At 37.4% G+C, this 20,209-nt stretch overlaps 2 protein-coding genes across 2 annotated transcripts; one reads left to right on the top strand and one right to left on the bottom strand.

Annotated features, from left to right (window-relative positions):
- Nucleotides 1-736: 736 nt before the first annotated feature.
- On the bottom strand, nucleotides 737-7,011 carry LOC306846120 (transmembrane protein 180-like). The gene is made up of 6 exons (XM_079379244.1): nucleotides 6,625-7,011; nucleotides 4,771-5,499; nucleotides 3,306-3,460; nucleotides 2,103-2,186; nucleotides 1,868-2,011; nucleotides 737-1,668 (listed from the first exon to the last, which is right to left on the bottom strand). Exons 1-6 carry the CDS (start codon nucleotides 6,865-6,867, stop codon nucleotides 1,527-1,529), a joined length of 1,497 nt encoding a protein of 498 aa, XP_079235370.1. The 5' UTR covers nucleotides 6,868-7,011; the 3' UTR covers nucleotides 737-1,526.
- Nucleotides 7,012-7,132: 121 nt separating this feature from the next.
- Nucleotides 7,133-17,467, top strand: LOC306846159 (cerebellar degeneration-related protein 2-like). Its single transcript, XM_079379299.1, has 5 exons — nucleotides 7,133-7,421; nucleotides 9,246-9,358; nucleotides 11,805-11,953; nucleotides 12,039-12,206; nucleotides 13,684-17,467. The coding sequence occupies exons 1-5, from the start codon at nucleotides 7,340-7,342 to the stop codon at nucleotides 14,483-14,485; spliced, it is 1,314 nt and encodes a 437-aa protein (XP_079235425.1). The 5' UTR covers nucleotides 7,133-7,339; the 3' UTR covers nucleotides 14,486-17,467.
- Nucleotides 17,468-20,209: the final 2,742 nt, after the last annotated feature.

Raw genomic sequence — 20,209 nt, 5'->3', positions numbered from 1 at the left:
CCCACCCCGAATTTTTTTCACCCACCCCGAAATCTTTCCACCACCATGAGCTCTAAGGGGCTCCGTAGTCTAGAATATGTGGTGAAAGAAAAGATTATTTTTGAGGTCAATGCAGGCTAAAGACAAGGCAGTCTGGGCATGTGTGTGTGTGTGTGTGTGTGTGTGTGTGAGAGAGAGAGAGAGAGAGAGAGAGAGATCCTTTTTTACTCATAAAAGGATATTGCATGCAGTTCAGGGTAGGATGAAATAGGTGTAATAAAATAGTTTGTATGCATGGATGGATGGGTGTGTGTGTGTGTGTGTGTGTGTGCGCGTGCGTGTGTGCGCATGTGTGTGTGTGATAGCTTGAGTATAAATGCATCCACACATGCAAAGGTCCAAGGTCTTTGTTTGCAAGCACAACATGCTCCTGAACACTAGTTGTTTCTTTCATTCTTCCCCATTCACTTTCAATGGCCGGCCATTTTTGACAAGTGTTACTTTGTGCAATTTTGTACAAAATAAAAGCATTTAAAAGCAAACTTCCTGATTAAACATTAAAGTACACTAGTGTGAGAAACAGTGCAAATTTTCATAATTTTTCATTTCATATTATGAAAATTATTCATATAAAATGCTTTTTTCACTCAAAAAATTAGGTGCCTACTTTCGGATAAATAAGGCTTACGATTAATCAGAAGCAAATAGAAACACAAAACCAGTCCTAAATGAAAGAAAACAAGTTGACAAAAAGATTGAATCCAATATTTGGTGATAATATAGCATAATGACAGATTTATAAGCAGTTGTTCGGAGTCCGGTCATTTTTGACCGGGAACACCACGAGTGTGACTTTTTGCAATTTTGTACAAAATAAAAGCATTTAAAAGCAAACTTCCTGATTAAACATTAAAGTACACTAGTGTGAGAAACAGTGCAAATTTTTATAATTTTTTGTTTAATATTGTGAAAATTATTCATAAAAAATGCTTTTTTCACTCAAAAAATGAGGTGCCTACTCTCAGATAAATGAGGCCTACGATTAAACAGAAGCAAATAGAAACACAAAACCAGTCCTAAATGAAAGAAAACAAGTTGACAAAAAGATTGAATCCAATATTTGGTGATAATATAGCATAATGACAGATTTATAAGCAGTTGTTTGGAGTCCGGTCATTTTTGACCGGTAACACAAAAGGCGTGACCGGAGTCCGAACACAACCAGAGGGTTAAGTGGGATAATGTGCAGACAGCAAACCTCTTTAGGGTGATATAACACCTCTCAACTTTACTTTGGGGTTCATTTTTTTTAAGAAGGACAAGCTGACTGTGCATTTCCTTTAAATACATAACATCTTCCTACATTTCAGATAATTTATCTGATTTCTGATCATCTGATTTGTGTGCCGTGATACCACCAAAGAAACAAACCTGCTTTACAGTACTAGGACATTCATCTAGAAATTCCCTTTCTCACTACATTACAGTCTGCAGTTTGACAAAAATCAAAATATAAATCAAGTGCTGCAAGTGAAAATGAGCCGAATTCACCCATCGATGTACTTTGAGTCCATTGTGTGGCTCTCTCGTATGGAGAACGGCCTCCACGCGAGCACCTGCAGGGCTGTGACACACAACGGCACCACACACACCAGGTAAAACATGGCACTGTGCAGGGACTGAAGAGCACTAGGAAAACAAAGAGACAGACAATATTTCCTTCAATGCAATGGACCTTTTCCACCCCTAGAGGACGACAGACCGTTGACTGCTGACAGTGAGTGTTATGTAGCTTTGTGTGAGCAAATATTGAAAAAAATCTGTTCTGAAAACATCTGTTATGTTTTGAAAAACTTGGAATATTGGGATATTTGATAGGTGAAGTTACCTTGGATCTGCAGCCTTCCCAACATCTTTAATTTCTGCATAGCCATATTGGTTTAGAACCGACACGACCAGCATAGGAGCAAAAGACTGTGCCGGCTTTGTGAAAAGAGCATTGGTCCCAAAAACCATAGACGAGAGAGGAGAGCTGGAGACATTTAAAAAAAGTCATTTTTTCAAAATCACTTCATTTAAAAACTCTTCATTTCACAGTTTTTTTTAAACAATGACCTAAATACCTGCGTTTGTATTTCTGCAGGTCAGAGTCAATGATGTCAGCTAGAGGCAAATTGAAGAGACTGAAGGCCGCCTGAACCAAGACCCTAAATCACCATCAGAGGGAAAAACGTCACACATTCAGAGACAAAGCTGGGTGATATTCATAATGTATTTTTTCAAAACTTTTTTTTTTTTTTGTCATTAGGTAATTTTATTATACTATATATTATACTATTTAAGGCCATTTATTACCCACTCTCTGAAAAAAAGAAAATTTGATTAATTATATGACCCATTTACGGTAAGTAGAAAAAAACAGCATTAATAAGTGAACTGATTCAAGCGACATTAGCTAAAAAAGTTTTTATTTATTTATTTAGTCATTTAGCAGACGCTTTTATCCAAAGCGGCTTACAAATGAGGAAATATGTTCATGGAAATATGTGTTACATTTATCAGAAAATATATATTTTAGTGAAATAGTGCTGTCAAGCGATTAATCGCGATTAATCGCATCCAAAATAATGTTTGTTTACATAATATGTGTGTGTACTGTGTGTGTGTATACATGCATGAGTGTGTATTTATATACACATAATAAATATACACAGTACACACACATATACTATGTAAACAAACATTTTTATTTTGGATGCGATTAATCGTTTGACACCACTATAGTAAAACTATATATGCACATTACTGTTTACTATTACTATGCACTGTTAAATTAGGGCATTACAATTTTGATTATTAATACCATTTCTGTGAAAGTGGAAAGTTAAATAAATAAATATTTTATAATTAAAATATAATTTCTTACATTAAACATTACAAATTTACTTGCTTGTAGTAGCTGTTTGGTGGACGGGAGAAAGGTCCTCCTTCTTAAACCGCTTAAGTATATGTAAGTAAATAAATGCTATTACGCTGAATATGTCAAAAGGTAAATTTTTTTTATATACATATTTATGTAAGTCAAGTTAGTATTAAAGAATGCTTTATGCTCTAATTAGTCACATAACACATAATCTGGCCTACATTTTAAGACTTCTATTCACTAGTAAACACTGACTGTAACGCCTAAATTCACTATTGTTCAAAAGTTTGGAATTCGAGCCATTCTCTCGTTGGAAGCACATATCTTGTTCTATCTTAACACATTAATTCCTTTATCCCAATGGAGGGCAAAAGGAACAGTATCGTTCTGTGTAATTACTCACATGTTGGAAGTGAGGAACAATGCAAGGAAATAGTAGTTGCCTGGACCCAGGAGTAACATGATCACAGCAGCTCCGGCCTCCACGTAGAAGATGATCAGAATGAGTCTGTAGTAGCCAAACTTATGAAGCAGATTCTGGCTGCACAAAACCAACAACTGTAGAAGAAAACATAGAGAGGTTTAAAGATATTTCAGTGTTAGTTTTTGATTTGGCTCTTAGTAATGATGCGAGGCATGAACTGTTTTTATCCTAAAAACGGGGTTATTGAATTCGGACCAAGTATGAATGACAATATTAGTAATGCTTGCTACAACCAGTGTTGGGGAAAGTTAATTTTAAAAGTAATGCATTACAATACAGCGGTACTTCATAAAAAAGTAACTTGGAACTAGTGCTGTCAAACTATTAATCGCGATTAATCGCATACAATATAAAAGTTTTTGTTTGCATAATATATGTGAGTGTTCTGTATATCTATTATGTATATATAAATACACACACACATACAGTATATATTTAGAAAATATTTACATGTATTTACATGTCTATATTTATATTTTAAATAAATATATTTAATATATAAACATAACATATTTTTCTGAAATATATACATGCATGTGCTTGTATTTATATGCACATAATAAATATACACAGCACACACACATATATTATGTAAACAAAAACTTTTATATTGGATGTGATTAATTGCGATTAATCGTTTGACAGCACTACTTGTAACTAATTACGTTACTTACTGTTAATAAAAAAGTAATGTGTTACTTTACTTTTGCGTTACTTTTTCTCCCCAAGACTGGGCTTGCTAACAAAAAATAATTTAATAAGAATAAATCATTCTCGTCCAAAATTTTCGCACGTGAAAAAAAATACGACCTCAAGTTGTGTCAATCACGTTTACACAGTGCCTCCAAAACTTTTGTCCATCATAAAAAAAAAACTTGGATCAGGTTCGATTTTCAGCGTTTTTTTTTTTTTTTTTTTTCAAGCATTTTGATAGGAAAGGTTGACGAATACGAAAAAAGCGAAAAAACAAAACATTTCGGACTCGGTGTGCAAGGACCTTAAACTGTTATTTCAGCAATAAATAAAAAAGTGACAAATGTGATGTCATTTTTGCTCATTTTACTGTTTTTGTTTATTTCTAGGAATATTGAATCTGTTTTTGAGCAAGTGAGATGAGTAAATGCATGTTCACATTTAGTCTAGAACTACAGTAACATCATGTTCGCACACAACGCCTCTGCACTTACTCCTAATTTCTCTCAACATGGAAACAAGAGAGGTCTCAGTCAGTAAATGGAAAACAAAGTAATTTGCGTTACTTATTTGAAAAGGTAACTTTTGTTGTAAATTTAAAAGTAATGCATTACTTTACTAGTAACTAGAAAAAAGTAAACTGATTAAGTAACTCGAGTTACCCCAAACACCGACTACAACTATCATGCACCTGAGGGCAGATGAATCCAGCTCCATACATGACGCTCTTGGCAAGCGATGGCAGGACATCCTGAGGAATGAGGTGCTCTGCAAAAATCATGGTGAAGTTATTGCAGAACGCCACCATGAACACCTGGAAAAAGTTCATGATTACGAACAGCTGGAAGTCTCTGTTGGTAAGGATCTGCCAGGTCATGGACTTCACGGACGACAGCGAGAGCGGCGGCTTCTGAGGACTCTGGGAATCTTCTTCAGAAGTTTTACTATCAAATCGACTCTCGCTGTTAAAGCCCGTGTACAGCATGCAAACGCAGGCCAATATGGCCACAACCACGCTGAAGCCCTGGAAGGCAGCAAAGTTGTCCATGTTCTCGGAGATGAGACCGCAGAACAGCACACTGGAGGAGCCCAAAAGGGACGCCACCTGGCTGTATTTAATCAGCCTCAGTCTGCTCTGATGGTTTCCAGAGATTTCTGCGAAGAGGGCACACTGGGCTAGCAGCACGAATGTGAGCATGCCATCAAAAGCGCAAAGAGTCACCATGAGGTGGATGCCGCTCAGCCAGTCGTCCGGCTCGTACGTCCTCCACGGGAACCACGCCAGCAAGAAAGACAGACAGTACAGCGGGGCTCCGTATAAGATGGAGAGCCTCCGCCGCGAGCAACACTCCATACGAGAGTTGTCTTGCAAATATCCAAACAAGGGGTCATTCAGTGCATTCCAGATCATAAAGACAACCTGCGGAGACATAGCTGTGGGTCTTTAAAGGTCCAGATAATATTTCAAATAAACATTTTGCAGATTTATATAATGTGTATGATAGCAGATCAGTGTTATCTTAAGTGTTATAATTTCTCAAGATATGTCTGTGTGTGTGTGTTTGACAGAAGAAAATAAAATCATACAAATGAGGGTTAGTAGCAAAATGTGCTATTTTTGGGTAAACTATCCCTTTAGAAACTGAAATTTAGTAACTTTCACTGAAACAAATGTAAAAAAAATGCCTCTCTTTTAGCCTGTGTGTTAGCCCAAAAAATTGCTCCTTCCTTGATTTCGCATATATAGGGGTCTTCAGGTGGTCTTTCGGCCTGGCCAACCTGGTTAAGCTGGTCTGTTCTGGTGGTTTTAGAGAGGTTTAGGGCTTGTTTAAGGTGGAAGCTGGAAGACCAGTTGAACATTATCTTGGCCAGTTTAATCTAGCTAAACTGGGTTAAAGTTTGTTTGCTTTTAATATAGTAACATGACTCTTTATTCATCCAAATACATGTTCACAGAAAATATTGCTGATGGACGACCAATTTTATATTGGTCCTATAAGATGAATTTTAACAAACTTTTTCAACATAATTACTCAATTCTCTAAATGATTTGAAAACAGAAACAATGATTTATTGACTGGCAGGCTATCATAGCTTATGAAGCAGTCAATATGACAGTATATCGATGTTCTTAATACTGCTTATGCCACAGCACAATGCTGATGTTCAGAACAAACTTTTGTGATATTGCTTTACTGTAATATGGTCAAAACCTAGTGTTTGAAGGTGTTTCTCTTATCCATTGTGAAACAATTTCAGCTATTTGATCAAATCTGCTATACTGAAATAGACCATATCTCATCACTACTTCAGTCAAAAATTAGAATGCTCAAAATGACTGACAGGCAGAGGTCGTTTCTGATTGGCTATAAAAAGTGCTGGCCACGCCCACGAGTCTGTATCGTTGTTTACTGAGTCTAGCGCTTGTATGTCATTTTTAATGCTTTATGAAATATATGTGGTAATAAAAACATGTAGTTTACATCAAAAACATTAACTCCCTATGGCAGTTCAGATTAATATGTTAAAACCTACAAAAACTCACCTGTGACTGGTGGAAGGCTGTCTCTGATATTTTGTACTTATTTAAGAATAGCTTTACATAGTAGAAACTAAAAATGCTGTTCATCATGCCAGCACCAAGCGTTGTCATGGAGTAAGCCAGAGCAGCTGGATGAGCAAAGCGCCTCATGATGCTAAGACGGATGTTTGACTTGCTGGAAGTTAAAGTTTGTCCACAAAGGGCAAGCAAAATGCATGCGAAAATTAACACTATTATAAAACTCATGCATGCAATCGCGGCTAATTAGTTAGCTCCCCGGATCCTCTCAGACAGCCTTTAAATAAAAGCTTGTATAATAACACACTGAAGTGTTGAGCATAACCACAACTGAGCCCATTCTACTTAAAAACAGTGAAGCGCACCACTTCCTGGTATTCAAAAGTAGGCGTGGCTTGTACGCAAATCGTTCCACTACTGAGCCGCCATTGGTCAAAACGCCTCCAAAGTCCCGCCCTCGGCCCCCTATTGGCCAGCGCAGAGATCGGTTCTTGTTGTTATCCAGTCTGCTCTCTAAAGCGGAGTCTGCCACGTTGCTGTAGGCACTGGTTCACACCGCTAGGGATTGAAGCGTTGAAAGCCCAGGCTGCCGCTCACCGGCGTTTCTCCATCAGACAAAGGGCGCTGATGTCTTAAAATAAACGGGAAGAGAAACTAAACGGGTGATTTCTGTCGGTCTAAAGCCTCCCCAGGAGTCGAGATGCTGACGGACGTGATAATAGAAGAGGAGTTTGAACGCAATGAAGAGGATCTGTGGTGCAGCAGGAGGGATTTGGAGCATGGTGAGACTCCACGATAATGTATGCGTTGCGAAATGCACTTTTCATTGAAACTAAGTCAGATATCACGTTTGTATTGGACACTCGGTGTGCAGCAGCTAAGAAATGCTTGTGGCTGAGGCTGTTCAGCATCAGTACGACTTGACTTTCTCAGAGGTCAGGTGGAGTATTAAGGGGTTTAAACCCTGGGTGAAATGACAGAGGGATTTGTTAATGCAAGGTTATCTGGGACGTGTTTGAGCTGTCTCTAACTGAAGCTCACGCCCATAGAAACCCTTCAGATGATGGTACACTGAAACAGGCTGAAATCTGAATTCATCTCCTGTTTTGTTTTTGACTTTTTATGTTTCTTCAATACGACTGTTAAAAGATAAAAAGTCTGACATGTTTAAAATACTGTGATACTTAAGTCTTCAAACCCCCTGGTACTTTTGTAAAATCTTTATTTGTTCAAATTTAATGTTTTTTTTTGTTTGTTTTTTTGTCTTATTTCTTTATCATTTGTATTGTTAATGAAACAAACAAAAAACAACAACCTTTGAAACATACTTCAACATGTTTGGTTTGTGTGTTCATGTCACAGTTTATTGAATATGTGACCCTGGACCACAAAACCAGTCAATTTTTTTCTAAATTTAGGCCTGTATATCATCTGAAATTTCAATAAATAAGCTTTCCATTGATGTATGGTTTGTTAGGATCGGACAATATTTGGCCGAGATACAACTGTTTGAAAATCTGGAATCTGAGGGTGCAAAAAACTCAAAATATTGAGAAAATCGCCTTTAAAGTTGTCCAAATGAAGCTCTTAGCCATGCGTATTACTAATCAATAATTAAGTTTTGATATTTACAAAATATCTTCATGGGACATGATCTTTATGTAATCTCCTAATGATTTTTTGGCATAAAAGAGAAATCAATAATTTTGACCCATATATTGTATTGTTGGCTATTACAAATACATCTGTGCTACTTATGACTGGTATGGTTTTGTGCTCCAGGGTCACATATTATGTGGTCATATATAGATATATATATATATATAAACATAAACTTGATTTCTAGCGATTATCGTCAGTTTGATTTCACAGATACTATTTAAACTGAGCTAGACAATGACATCACTGAATTCAATAACGAAATGCCTTTAACTGAAAATTGAGTGTTTAATCTTATTATTATACATTACTGACACTCTAACCTCCAATTTGATACTGTTAAGTGCTTTGACACAATCTGTATTGCTAAAAGCGCTATATAAAGGTGACTTGACTTGAAACTTGTGATGAGTAAACCATTGGTTTTAAATGTTCAGACATAAAAAATACAAATATATGAGAAAAGCTGTGAAATTTGTGTACTATTACATGGTGTTTAGCTAATGCAATTTTATGTCCATTATACTTGTTTTAATGTTATTTAGATCTTAATACATTTTGTTATTTCATTGACAATAACTATATTCAGCATTTTTGGCATTTGGCAGATGCTTTTATTCATAGCATCTTTAATATTTTTTATATTCAAAGGACACATTATTACTGCTTGTTCGTATCACACCCATAACTGCATTGCTTGCATCATGCAATACCAGTCAAGCGACAGGAACTACTAGTTTAAGCACTATTATTCCCCATTTGAATCATCCCTAAAAAATGATGCTATTGTCTGAAATTTTGTTGTTGATCTGGACTGTGTTTGGGCGTCTGGGGCTGGACTTGAGCATTCCTGCCACCGGGTTTGGCAGGATAACGCCCACTGAGTCTACTCGATGTTTACCGTTCTGTCTTCTCCTTGTGTGTGTGTGTGTGTGTGTGTGGGACAGATCTCCATTTGGCCGCCGAGTTGGGCAAGACTCTGTTGGACAGGAACCATGAGCTGGAGCAGGGCCTTCAGCAGATGTACTCCACCAATCACGAGCAGCTGCAGGAGATTGAGGTGACACTTCTCACACCGCTCCCAAAATCCAATACATCTGGTTTCATTAACTCTTCCCCCATGGCGCAGATCTTATGATGCATAGATATGAAACGTCCTGTTCCAGGTCTTTGTATTGTATGAGTAGTTGACATAGTGTAACAAAAGTTGAAGGAGAAAGCTTTTTAAAATGGTCAAAAATTGGGATTACATTGCAAGTAGCTTATATGTAAAGATGATTATTTTTATATAAACCTTGATGTTGATTTTAAAACCATCCATGGTCACATTATCTGCTAACTGTCCAATAGAAAGGCAGAAATGAGTTTAGTTTCACTGTCGCTGCACTCGTATGAACTCCACTAGTCTTTCCCTTCATGGAAATGCGTAAACAGCGGGAGATTTCCTGTTTGATCCTCTTTTCCTGGTCACGGTTAAGACATTGTGCAGAGGGACTACTGCTATTGATATACTGTGTCTAGCGTGACACCAATAGGGATAATGATAATATTTGGAGTGGCATACTATTCTCATTAGTTTTACCGTGTATATATAATATGCATAGTGTGAACAGATGGCATATGTTCTGTAAGCGCAGAATATCTTATCACATCACATTTGCCAAAATTTGCATGTGTACAACAAAGCACACTGCATAGAATAATATCCCACAGGGCAATCCGCTTTATTTCACCTCCTAGTGTTGTTGCTGTTATGAATTACAAACGTGATCTCAATTTTGATCAGACAACCAGAAAATTTAGCCTAAACATAAATTGAATATATAAAAAAAATAGCATTTCAAGATGATAACTGGATGCCATGTTCACATGCATGAAGTCATCTGATAACAGTGTATCGTATTATTGATTTAAAGGTCAATTGATGCACAATGCATTGTACTTCAGTATGCCATAGGCAGTATGTAATTTACACCTTGCAGTACACTCAGCAAGCTAGTATTCGGTCTTAGATCTTATATCTCAAGCAGACTTTGGAGACTAACAGAAAGACATGATGTCTTCAAATATACTTGACGATATGATCTCTAGTCAAACAGTAACTTCTCAGTAACAATGTAGTGGGAAGTTTGTAATTGCAACATGAAGTAACTCTTCCGTCTTGTAGTGAAACATTGATAAAAGAGTAGAGAAATGTTTACAAAGCCACAGTTGCATTAGCTTGTGAAATGTCATTGTAACTTGTGAAAACTGGCCTGTGGTTTGCTTTAGAGCATCTTTAGCATCGGCTAGCTCTGAATGACGAAGTCTGTGGTATCCACCATTTCTTTTGCAATGTGGAAGTAAGCTCTGTGAATGTGTGAGACTTCACTAAAATAACTGGAAGACAAAGACACAGGAAGCCTTGCACATCCAAATGACAAATTGCTGCACTTGCTCTTACGTTAAAAATAAAGTGGTTCTTTTCAAGGGTGATAACAAATGTCCAAAATGAAGGCCTAAATGTAAAATTGTAGTGTGTCTTTCTGTACCAGCAACAAACAAATTTGGTCGACCATTCTGTATATGTTAAACTGGGAAATATATCTAAAAACGGCTAAATGTTGATAATCTTCAGTATTTTGACGAAAGAAAAAATGATTTTGGAGAAAAAGTTGTAATACAGCCGTTGTTCTCAACCAAGGGGCCAGGGGCCTTTAGCAGACTTTTAAAGGGTCCTCAAGAGGACTTGAAGGGCCAGATTTACTAACAGCTTGCGCCAGCACAAACCGTCCTTTGGCGTTAAAATAGTATTGTCAGGATTTACTAAATACGCGCAGTGAAGAATTAGCGCTGAAAAGGCTTGGACACAGTTGTTTTTGCACCTGACCTTATTGAATATGCATTTGTAGCAGTTTTCCTTTCAGATGCAAAATTTATGGGAGGAGAGTATTCAAATGAATCACGCAACGAGATGTAATAACGTTTACGCTCATCGAATTCCTGGTATTTGCTCCATCATTTAACTCCCAAAAAAGCATGTCTTAAAGCAGGTGGTAATTTGCACTGCTGTTGGTAGATTGCGTTGGTCATTATGGAAATGATCTGCGTAAACTACTCATATTAGTAATCAGTAAATCACGCACAGAATGTTCCCTCCCATTGGCGCTTTTATGGAATTGCGCTCTCGCGCTAATTTGCCCTGTTTGGTAAATCTGGCCTAAAATGATTAAAATCGTCAAAATATGCTAAAACAACTAAAAACATTTGAATAGAAAATATAGAACATTTGGCTCCTAAAATGTAGAGTCCTGTAATGCAAATATTTCAATTAAAATTTTAATAATTCTATTTATTTTAATTAATTTTATTTAATTTACAAGTTCCTAATTTTTAGTGATTATGCAAACAAATTGTTGAATCTGTTCTGAATCTATGCTTTGAAGTGGACAGTGTGAAGCAATTCGCATATTGATCAGTCTGATGCACAAATATTTGAAGACTTGTGTCTGTATTGCCTCTCGCAGTACCTGACCAAGCAGGTGGATCTCCTGAGGCAAATGAATGACCAGCATGCCAAAGTTTATGAGCAGCTGGACCTAGCAGCACGAGACCTGGAGAAAAGCAACCAGAGGCTGGTGCTGGAGAACCGCACGGCCCACCACAGGATCCAGAGGTGAGGACACGTCCAGATCTCTCTGCAACAGTCCTGAGCTCTGACGTGCTGGAACATGCATCTCTATATTGTTCTCTATCTGCAGTCTAACCGAGACCATAGATGGGCTGCAGACTCATATGGAGGGCCTTCAGAAGCAGGTGGACGAGCTGAAGTCATCTCAGTCCAAGAGAGATCTGGCAGCTGTACGCCGCAGCCTTGGTGCCCAAAGTATGTCCTGTCTGAAAGAAATCTATGATCTGCAACAAGAAAAGTGAGTCTGGAGCCACATGACGCCAACAAATCCCTATCATTCACATCAGCATCACGCAAACACCCATGCACTCATGTCTCAGCTTGTCATTGGAGAGTTTGACTTTGTGCTGAAGATCTTGCTTACACTTGTACGTTCTGTTTTAGTAGGCAATACATCAACTTCAGAAATGTGTGCTTGTCAAGCCATTTTATGGAGACTTTAATTTAGGTAGGGTTTGTAATTATGCTAAGGGCTTGTGGATTCATGCAGCACTGATTGAAGTGGGTGTCTTTCTCTGTGACGTCCAGCTTGAGAATGACCTCTCTGATCTGTGTACTCCAGTGTTAGTACGTGCTGACTGGGCATTTTAAGGACCGCCAAAGCCAGACATCATAATCTGACCTGGCCCTTAATCCAGTAATCCCTGATGTAATCCATCGGTGCTGCAGAGGCTAATATTGAGCTAGAAGTAAACCGAGTGCAACAGGTCCTGTGATGCAATTAGCAAGAGGTTTTCTGTGGATACTTCTCAGAAAAACTCAAATTTCATGATATATTGGTACCTTATCTGTTACTAGCCAACCATTAGAGAGGTTTATTTAACAGTTTCGACTGATATTCGATTATATGTATTTGTGTGCGCTTGTTTGCACTTAAATGAATACTTTCATAATTACTATGTTCAAAGTTAATTTTTAAAAACATATCATTTTTATAACACACCTTCTCAAAATGAATATCTGTTTTACATAATATACGTTAATATTGTGTTTCCTAAATTCACTTGTAGCATTTAAAATTAAATACTACAATATAACTATTAAATTACAATTAAATTATTAAAATATTAAGTTAACTTAATATATTAAGTTATTAAAATAAATGAATAATTAAAATTTAGAATAAAATAGTTATTATAATTTTTTTTATAACGTTAGTCTAATCTTAGTGTAATGTTAGTCTTATTTTATAATGTTGTAATGATAGTCTTTTATTTTTCAGATGAAATTTAGATTTGCATAACTCTCTGTGATCCTTGGAATTATCCTTGGAATTAAATGGCCCGTTTGTGTTTATAAGACTCGTAAAGAATGTAATCTCCATCATTACGTTCCCACTTTCTTCAGTAACAGACTTTTTGCAAAGTTGCATTACACTTACATGGGTTAAAATTACTTACAATCATTAATATGTTAAAACTATATTAAGAACCCCTGGGTTAGGATGCATATATTGTTATACTATTTCCCCCTTTATACTATTACGAATCTATTAGTCGCATATTGTTTTTACTAACACAGTATCTTAATTTTGCATATACTTTGCAGACTGCTTTCTGGGTGGCAAATTTATTTATTAGGGTTGCGCTGACCATCCTGCAGTTCTAGATGTTTATTATGGAACCATTCAGTACCAGTTGTTCTCCATATATTCTCTCATAATAAACAACTCCTGCAGAAATGGTTCTCGGACTCATGCTCCTATCGTCTTGTAGGTACTTGAGCTCAGAGAGCCTGCAGGAGGAGAAGTCCTGGCCTGCCCTGGATGACAGGCATGTGGAGGAGGAGAACTCCACCCTGCAGCACATCCTCCACAACCTCAAGGTGCAGCTGGCAGGCGAGCGATCCCGGCGGGTGGAGGCCGAGCGCGAGACGGAGCTGACAGCACAAGAAAACAGTGCTCTGGAGGAGCGTCTGCGTCTGCTGGAGGGAGCACGCCGTCGACAGGCCGAGCTGGAGGCCGAGGTGGAGGAGCTACGGCAGCTGTGGCGCTCCGAGTCGTCCGGCACAAGACTGACAGATGCGCTGCTGCCCGACAGCGTTTTCTTTGGCATGGAGGAAAGAGTGGGGGCGGGGCACGAGGAGGAGGAGGAGGAGACGGGGCTTCTTCAGGGGAGGCGGCGCTGCAGCAGCGAGAGCTACGTCCGCGGGGCTCGAGCCGAGGATATCCGGCGTGGACACGAGCGCACGTGCATCCGCCGAGCTCAAGCGGTGAAGCAGCGCGGGATCTCGCTTCTCAACGAGGTGGACGCGCAATATAGCGCGCTACAGGTGAAATACGAAGAGCTGCTCCGCCGCTGCCAGCAGGGGGCAGACAGCCTCAGCCACAAAGCCGTCCAGACGCCCTCCGCTCCAGCACAGCGCCGCAAAAGCCAGGCAACCACAACAACAGACACCATCTGCCTCGCAGACGAGCTCCACCAGCCAGAATACAAAGCCCTCTTTAAAGAAATCTTCACCTGCATTCAGAAAACCAAAGAGGACCTGAGTGAGAACAGGGCTGGGCAGAGTCAGTGATTGCGTATGTTGGCAGTATTATACATCTTCAGTGTAGAGTGGCTTTGCACTTCTGAAGGAATCTGATGGACGTGTTGAGAGTTTTAATTGCGCCATGGTCTTTGTTTGTGTTGATTGCACTATAAAACCTGTGCCTATACACCAACCCGTCCACATCCAAAACCTGCAAATACGGTAGACCTGAACGGTGTTTTTGTACTTTTATAAGTCACATGAGATGTGTGGATCTCTGCAATAAAGCCATATGTGACACCCGAGTGCATCTGTGCTTCGGGTTTAAAAGCACATCTTGATTTCGTAGAACCACATCTGTGTAGAACAGGGATCCTCAAATCTGGCTTGCGAGGTACACTTTCCTGCAGAGTTTAGCTCCAACCCTGGAAGGGGTCCCAAACGGAAGGCTGCATCCTCCGGAGGTCACATCTGTAGGCTGCATATGTCATAAAGAAGATCTTATTTTAGAATATTAACAGTTATAAATTTGACCATTATTCTTAGTTAAGTGTAAATTGTTGTAATATGCTTCTGACTCGTGATTGTAATGCTCAGTTAACTGAAATAAACCAGGCTTCATGACGTATCCAGCCTACAGATGCGACCTCCGGAGGATGCAGCCTTCCGTTTGAGAAACGGCCATAGAAAATCACTGGTAGAGTTTGATCAGGGTTGGAGCTAAACTCTGCAGGAAAGTGGATCTCGCGAGCCAGATTTAAGGATCACTGGTGTAGAAGGTCAAGACTTCACTGTTCAATGTACAGAGGGTAGACTAAATTATTATTACTAACGACTAACAGAGTTAATGATTTAACTTAATGTAAATGATATGCCTGATAGGGTGAATCTCACAAAACCAAGAATGAGAAGTTCCACACCAACATCAAAATAAATGTTGTAAATTAAGCCCGTTTTTAGGACCATTTGTTTTGCTTTGTGACTTTATTTTGATGACAATTCAGCACATTGGATAATAAAATATAATAAAAATTCAGATTCTCATTACAGTAATGCAAGAAAATCTAGTCAAAAGTAGTATTTGTTGAGCTAATTTTGGGGGGACTCTTAAAAACTGTAATGAATCAAGGGCTGAATTTTCCAAATGCGAAATATCTGTTCTTTCTCAGACATGTTTTTGTGGGATTCATCCGATAAACAAATGCATAAAAAAAAATTAAGGAATTCAGTAAGACAATATGCAGCCATATTCTTCGAGTGTCTAGAAATTTCACAAGCAATATTATTTTTTTAATTATTATTATTTAAAAGAAAAGACTGCATGTGATTTCAATGGCATTACTAACAATGATATTTGAGGCAATACCGTTTGCTGCTTTTATAAATTGTCTGGTTACCTCAATGGTTAGAAACAATAGTTCGAATTAGCTTGTGTAAATATGCAATATGCTTGAAAATCTCATGTGACTTTGTGTGAATAGTTTGTTTAGAGCAAATCGTAGTTAGACGTTCGGCAGCCACATTCGCTCAAGTTCCCAGCACTTTTTGACGTTCATCTAAACACCACACTGTGAAACTATGCACTTTAGAAGACAGGCCTGTGGTCAGTTTTGTTTTAGTTCTATTTTTATTTATTTCAGGTTTTTTTCAATCATTATTGTTGTCCAGAGATTTTTATTTATTTTCTTGTTTGGTATTCATTCACTGTTTTCCCTTTATTTTTATTTATATTTTTTTTTCTGTCGCCTGTGGGTTTAATGAGCCTATTTCCAAAAAAAGTGGTGTTCCTTTAAGTCAACATTAGATTATTACAGATATCTTGATGGATATGAAGACGTTGAAAATGTACCGAATGAGGGTGTTAGATAATGTTTGAAGATTGAAGGCTATTGAACAGATGATTTGACTTACTGAAATGTTACACCAGCACAAAGTAGAGCATTTTATGTAAGTTGTAAGTAGTTCTTGTGGTTTAACAGTTGGTCAAACAATAGCTTATTATTGTCGGGTTATGTCTTTGATAACTTGTATTTCACGACCAAACCATGCGCTACTTCGTACTCAATCAGGATCAACCGTGTTCAGGTTCATTTTGTAACATTTTGAAGTTGTTAAACGCCTTGAGTTGGACAGTTTTAGTAGGCTTAGACTTTTTAAATAAACATATTGCATAGATGACTAAGAAAGTGGCATGAATAGAGAAAAAGAAAGAAGGAAAGTGTTCTTGATATGACTTATGTCTTAAATAGCAGGCGGAGATCACAGGGAAATGTTCATAGATGGATTGGTCCTGACAAAGAAAAATATTTGAATATTGTCTAGGGGAGCAAAATATATTGTGGTGTTTTGCATTTCTGATCGTATTGCTTTATTTCAGTGAAAATGGTGCTACTGTATTGCAGCCGTCCCTGCGCTATGAAAGTTTGTTTTAGGCGTAAATTCCTGCCCTTTACAAATGCCATCCAAAATGATATGCTTCTTGGTCAGCGTTGTGTTAGAAGGCTACAGTGTGCATGATCAGATGTTAGTGTGCAGCAAAAATATAGCTCTCGAGATTAAAAAATGTGTTTCTCTTCAGCAGTGTTCCTTGAAATGTACAGAGGTAAACTGACCAAATCTTAAATGCAAAGCAACTATAGTTCTCTGTGTAGAATTGTCTTAACAATTACAGTTATGCTGTCTTGCAGGTAAAACAATCAATTTGTGATAACCACATAAAAATCGTGTTTGCTGAGAATGTCCAGAGTCGATGGCTGTTTCAGCCATAAATCTTGTTTTACGCAGGAATTGAAGTTCAGTGTTTTAAGTAAAAGAATAGTTTTCTACATTATTTATTGCGTTTAATCAACTGCAGATGATAAAATTCGACGTGTTTAGAGAAGGAACGCACAAATCTGGTTATTTACTGATGCTGAATACGCAAGGTTCTTCTCAAAGATGCCTTTCTGAAAATCAGTGATCTGTGTATGTAGGCTAATGGCATGACTAACATCTTGGGTTATCCAGAAAATAAAAATGTATGAATGAACCAATTACACTTGTTCTGGTTTTATTTAACGATAAAATATCCAACATAACAGCTCATTTTTATGTCTTTTGTATAGATATTTCATCGAGAAGAAATTACCTCAAAGCAGGTTTGGGGGCTATGGACAATTGAATTTACTTTGCCGCAAACAAATAGTGTGTAAAAGCTTCAAATAAGACAAAATCATCATGAAATTTAGTGTATTCGGCATTTCTCTATTTGTTTTAATAACAAAACGCGGATAAGAATTGTTCACACTGCATGGCTGAATGTAGGTTTTTGACTCCACTAAAGCATAAGCATACCATAATATGTTTGCAGATATTTAAGAAACATGCCAAGTTAACATGTTTATCTGAAAAACAATTCAACAGTCAATTATTCTCCTTTGAAAATGTACATTCTGGGCCGGAATATCGGTCTGTGTTTCGGTTTGTGAAACCCCCACTGCCGGTTTACCCAACTATATTTCTGCACCCCGGGTTGCCAGTTGGTGAAAAACACAGCGTATTTAATTTCATTCATCGTCTTGTGCGCTCGCTCCTGTTGGTGTCCTCAATCTGGCAACCTGCATGTGCGGCTGGCTGAAAAAAAAAACCTCCTCAATATTACGAATTTCGACTGCAATACCTACTCGATCCTACATACAGCACCTTTAAGTTGTTTTCTTGTTCTTATGATATATTTGGGAATGTTGATGAGGTAAAGTTTTAGTAAACCGTTCAAGAAAATGCAATGCTTTAATAGCAAGAGGATTCACGGGACATTTTTATTCAACTTGTCAATTTATAACTGAACAATTTTTTCATGTCACAGTTGTAGCTTGACATCACAAGCCTAACAGATACAAACAACATATCCTAAGTCTTAAAGACAATAAAGCAAAATCAAAGATTATATCAGCAGACACTTGCCTTTACAAGTACATCTTCTGAATAAACATTTCATTGGCATTCATGAATGCCATGCATGGCATACATTTACTGCTTTAATGCTTCAAATGTGTAAATGCTGTTAAATATAGTTGCTCCAAACCTTTACAGACACCAGGGCGAATCAAAAATGTCTCAAACACACTAGTGTTACATCTATGTCATCTGAGTTGACGTTGCTTGTGTTCTGAAATATGAACGCATGTGACACAAATGTAATACTTCAATGGATGTGAGCACATACACACTCGATCTCACTCATTCCCCCAACACACACCAGCACAGTTAATTCGGGGTTCATCGGGTGATACTAGAAACAATACTCTTGAATCAGTATAATGAAATGACAGAAGAACCATAGGTCTCTGTAATGTGTGTACAGCATGTGTTGCCTCTCTCCGATTGTTTGCCTGCAGCATTGCTTCTTTCTGTTTCGGTATTATTATACTTTTTTTCAAAGTGTACTTTAAAATTCATCTTGTTTGAGTTTCTTTTCTGAGGTAGAGACAAAAGGCCTTTATTTTAGTTCATCTGAACACAATAGATCTCAGTATTCTTTAAATGTAAATAGTTACAATACATTTTAATTTAAGTTAGTGAAAAGAACATGAACGAAAACACAGCGTGTGCTGAATAAACCTTCCCTTTTGCACACATTTAGGAAGTGCAACTATAAATACACTTCATTTTGTGGAAGACCATGGGCAAACAATCTTATCCATTACGAGTAAAATAAATTCTAGACCTAACAGGAGAATTCATCAAAAACTAACTTTTCCAGCATCACAAACAATATTTTTATTGTACATCACAATTTTTGTACACACTGCATTTTCTTGCCTATTTCTAAATAAAAAAGAAGCTATAAATAAATGAGTGCTAAGTAACTAACAAACATCATATTTAAAACAGATCTACTAGCGGTGATAATAGTGATATACTTGTTCCCAAGCAGCTCTGCAGGTTATATTTCAAATTTAAACCAACCCTAAATCACACGCCTCACTCCTCTTAAGACTATATAGAAAATATATAATGTAAAACACCAAAGTGATTTTTGTTTCCGAGGTGGTGTGACATTGTGGTAAAAGATCTGATCTGGTAGTAAAACATTGTGGGTTCAAAATAGGGGTGAGCGATATAGCAAGTAAATAAATATTTATTCCAGCCTTTTGACGAAACAAATCTAAAAAGAATCATCTGAACCAAACCCAAAATGTTTAACAAAACTAAAATACAGTTAAAATTTTGGCTAAAATAATCAATGCATGTTTTTACCATTTTTAAATATCTCGTGAATATAGAACAAAACAGTAATTATAATAAAAATAATTGTGGATGATTTTTTCTATTAAAATTTTTGAGTGATGGCACAAATTAATTGTTTTTTAACCGATTCATTGAACTGGACGGTTACTTATAAATACTTTTATACGTATGTGATAGTTCATCCAAACAAACCCATAATGCGGAAGCTGTGTTTGTGTCACAAACCTTACTGGATCTTGTTCATCACACACATTTACATATCTTATGTGCTCTGTGTACAGTATGTAAACGTTACATGCAAATAAAAGCCTTAGTTAAATTTAATCATCATAAAAAATGGACTATATATCTTCATAGATCTTGGATAAAACTGCTCAATTCGTATGGATGTGTTTTATGATGCCTTTATGACCTTCTAAGTTTTGGTTACCTGGACTTTCAATGGAGGGACAAAAATATCATCAATTGTGTTTGGAAGAGTTTTATGGGTTCGAAATGGCATGAAAGTGAGTAATTGGTGACTTTTTTCTTTATAAAACTTAA

Source organism: Barbus barbus (assembly GCF_936440315.1).
Source record: "Barbus barbus genome assembly, chromosome: 3".
Classification (NCBI taxonomy): domain Eukaryota; kingdom Metazoa; phylum Chordata; class Actinopteri; order Cypriniformes; family Cyprinidae; genus Barbus; species Barbus barbus.
The sequence above is the reverse complement of the archived record's forward strand: the minus strand, read 5'-3'. Positions and strand labels throughout refer to the sequence as shown.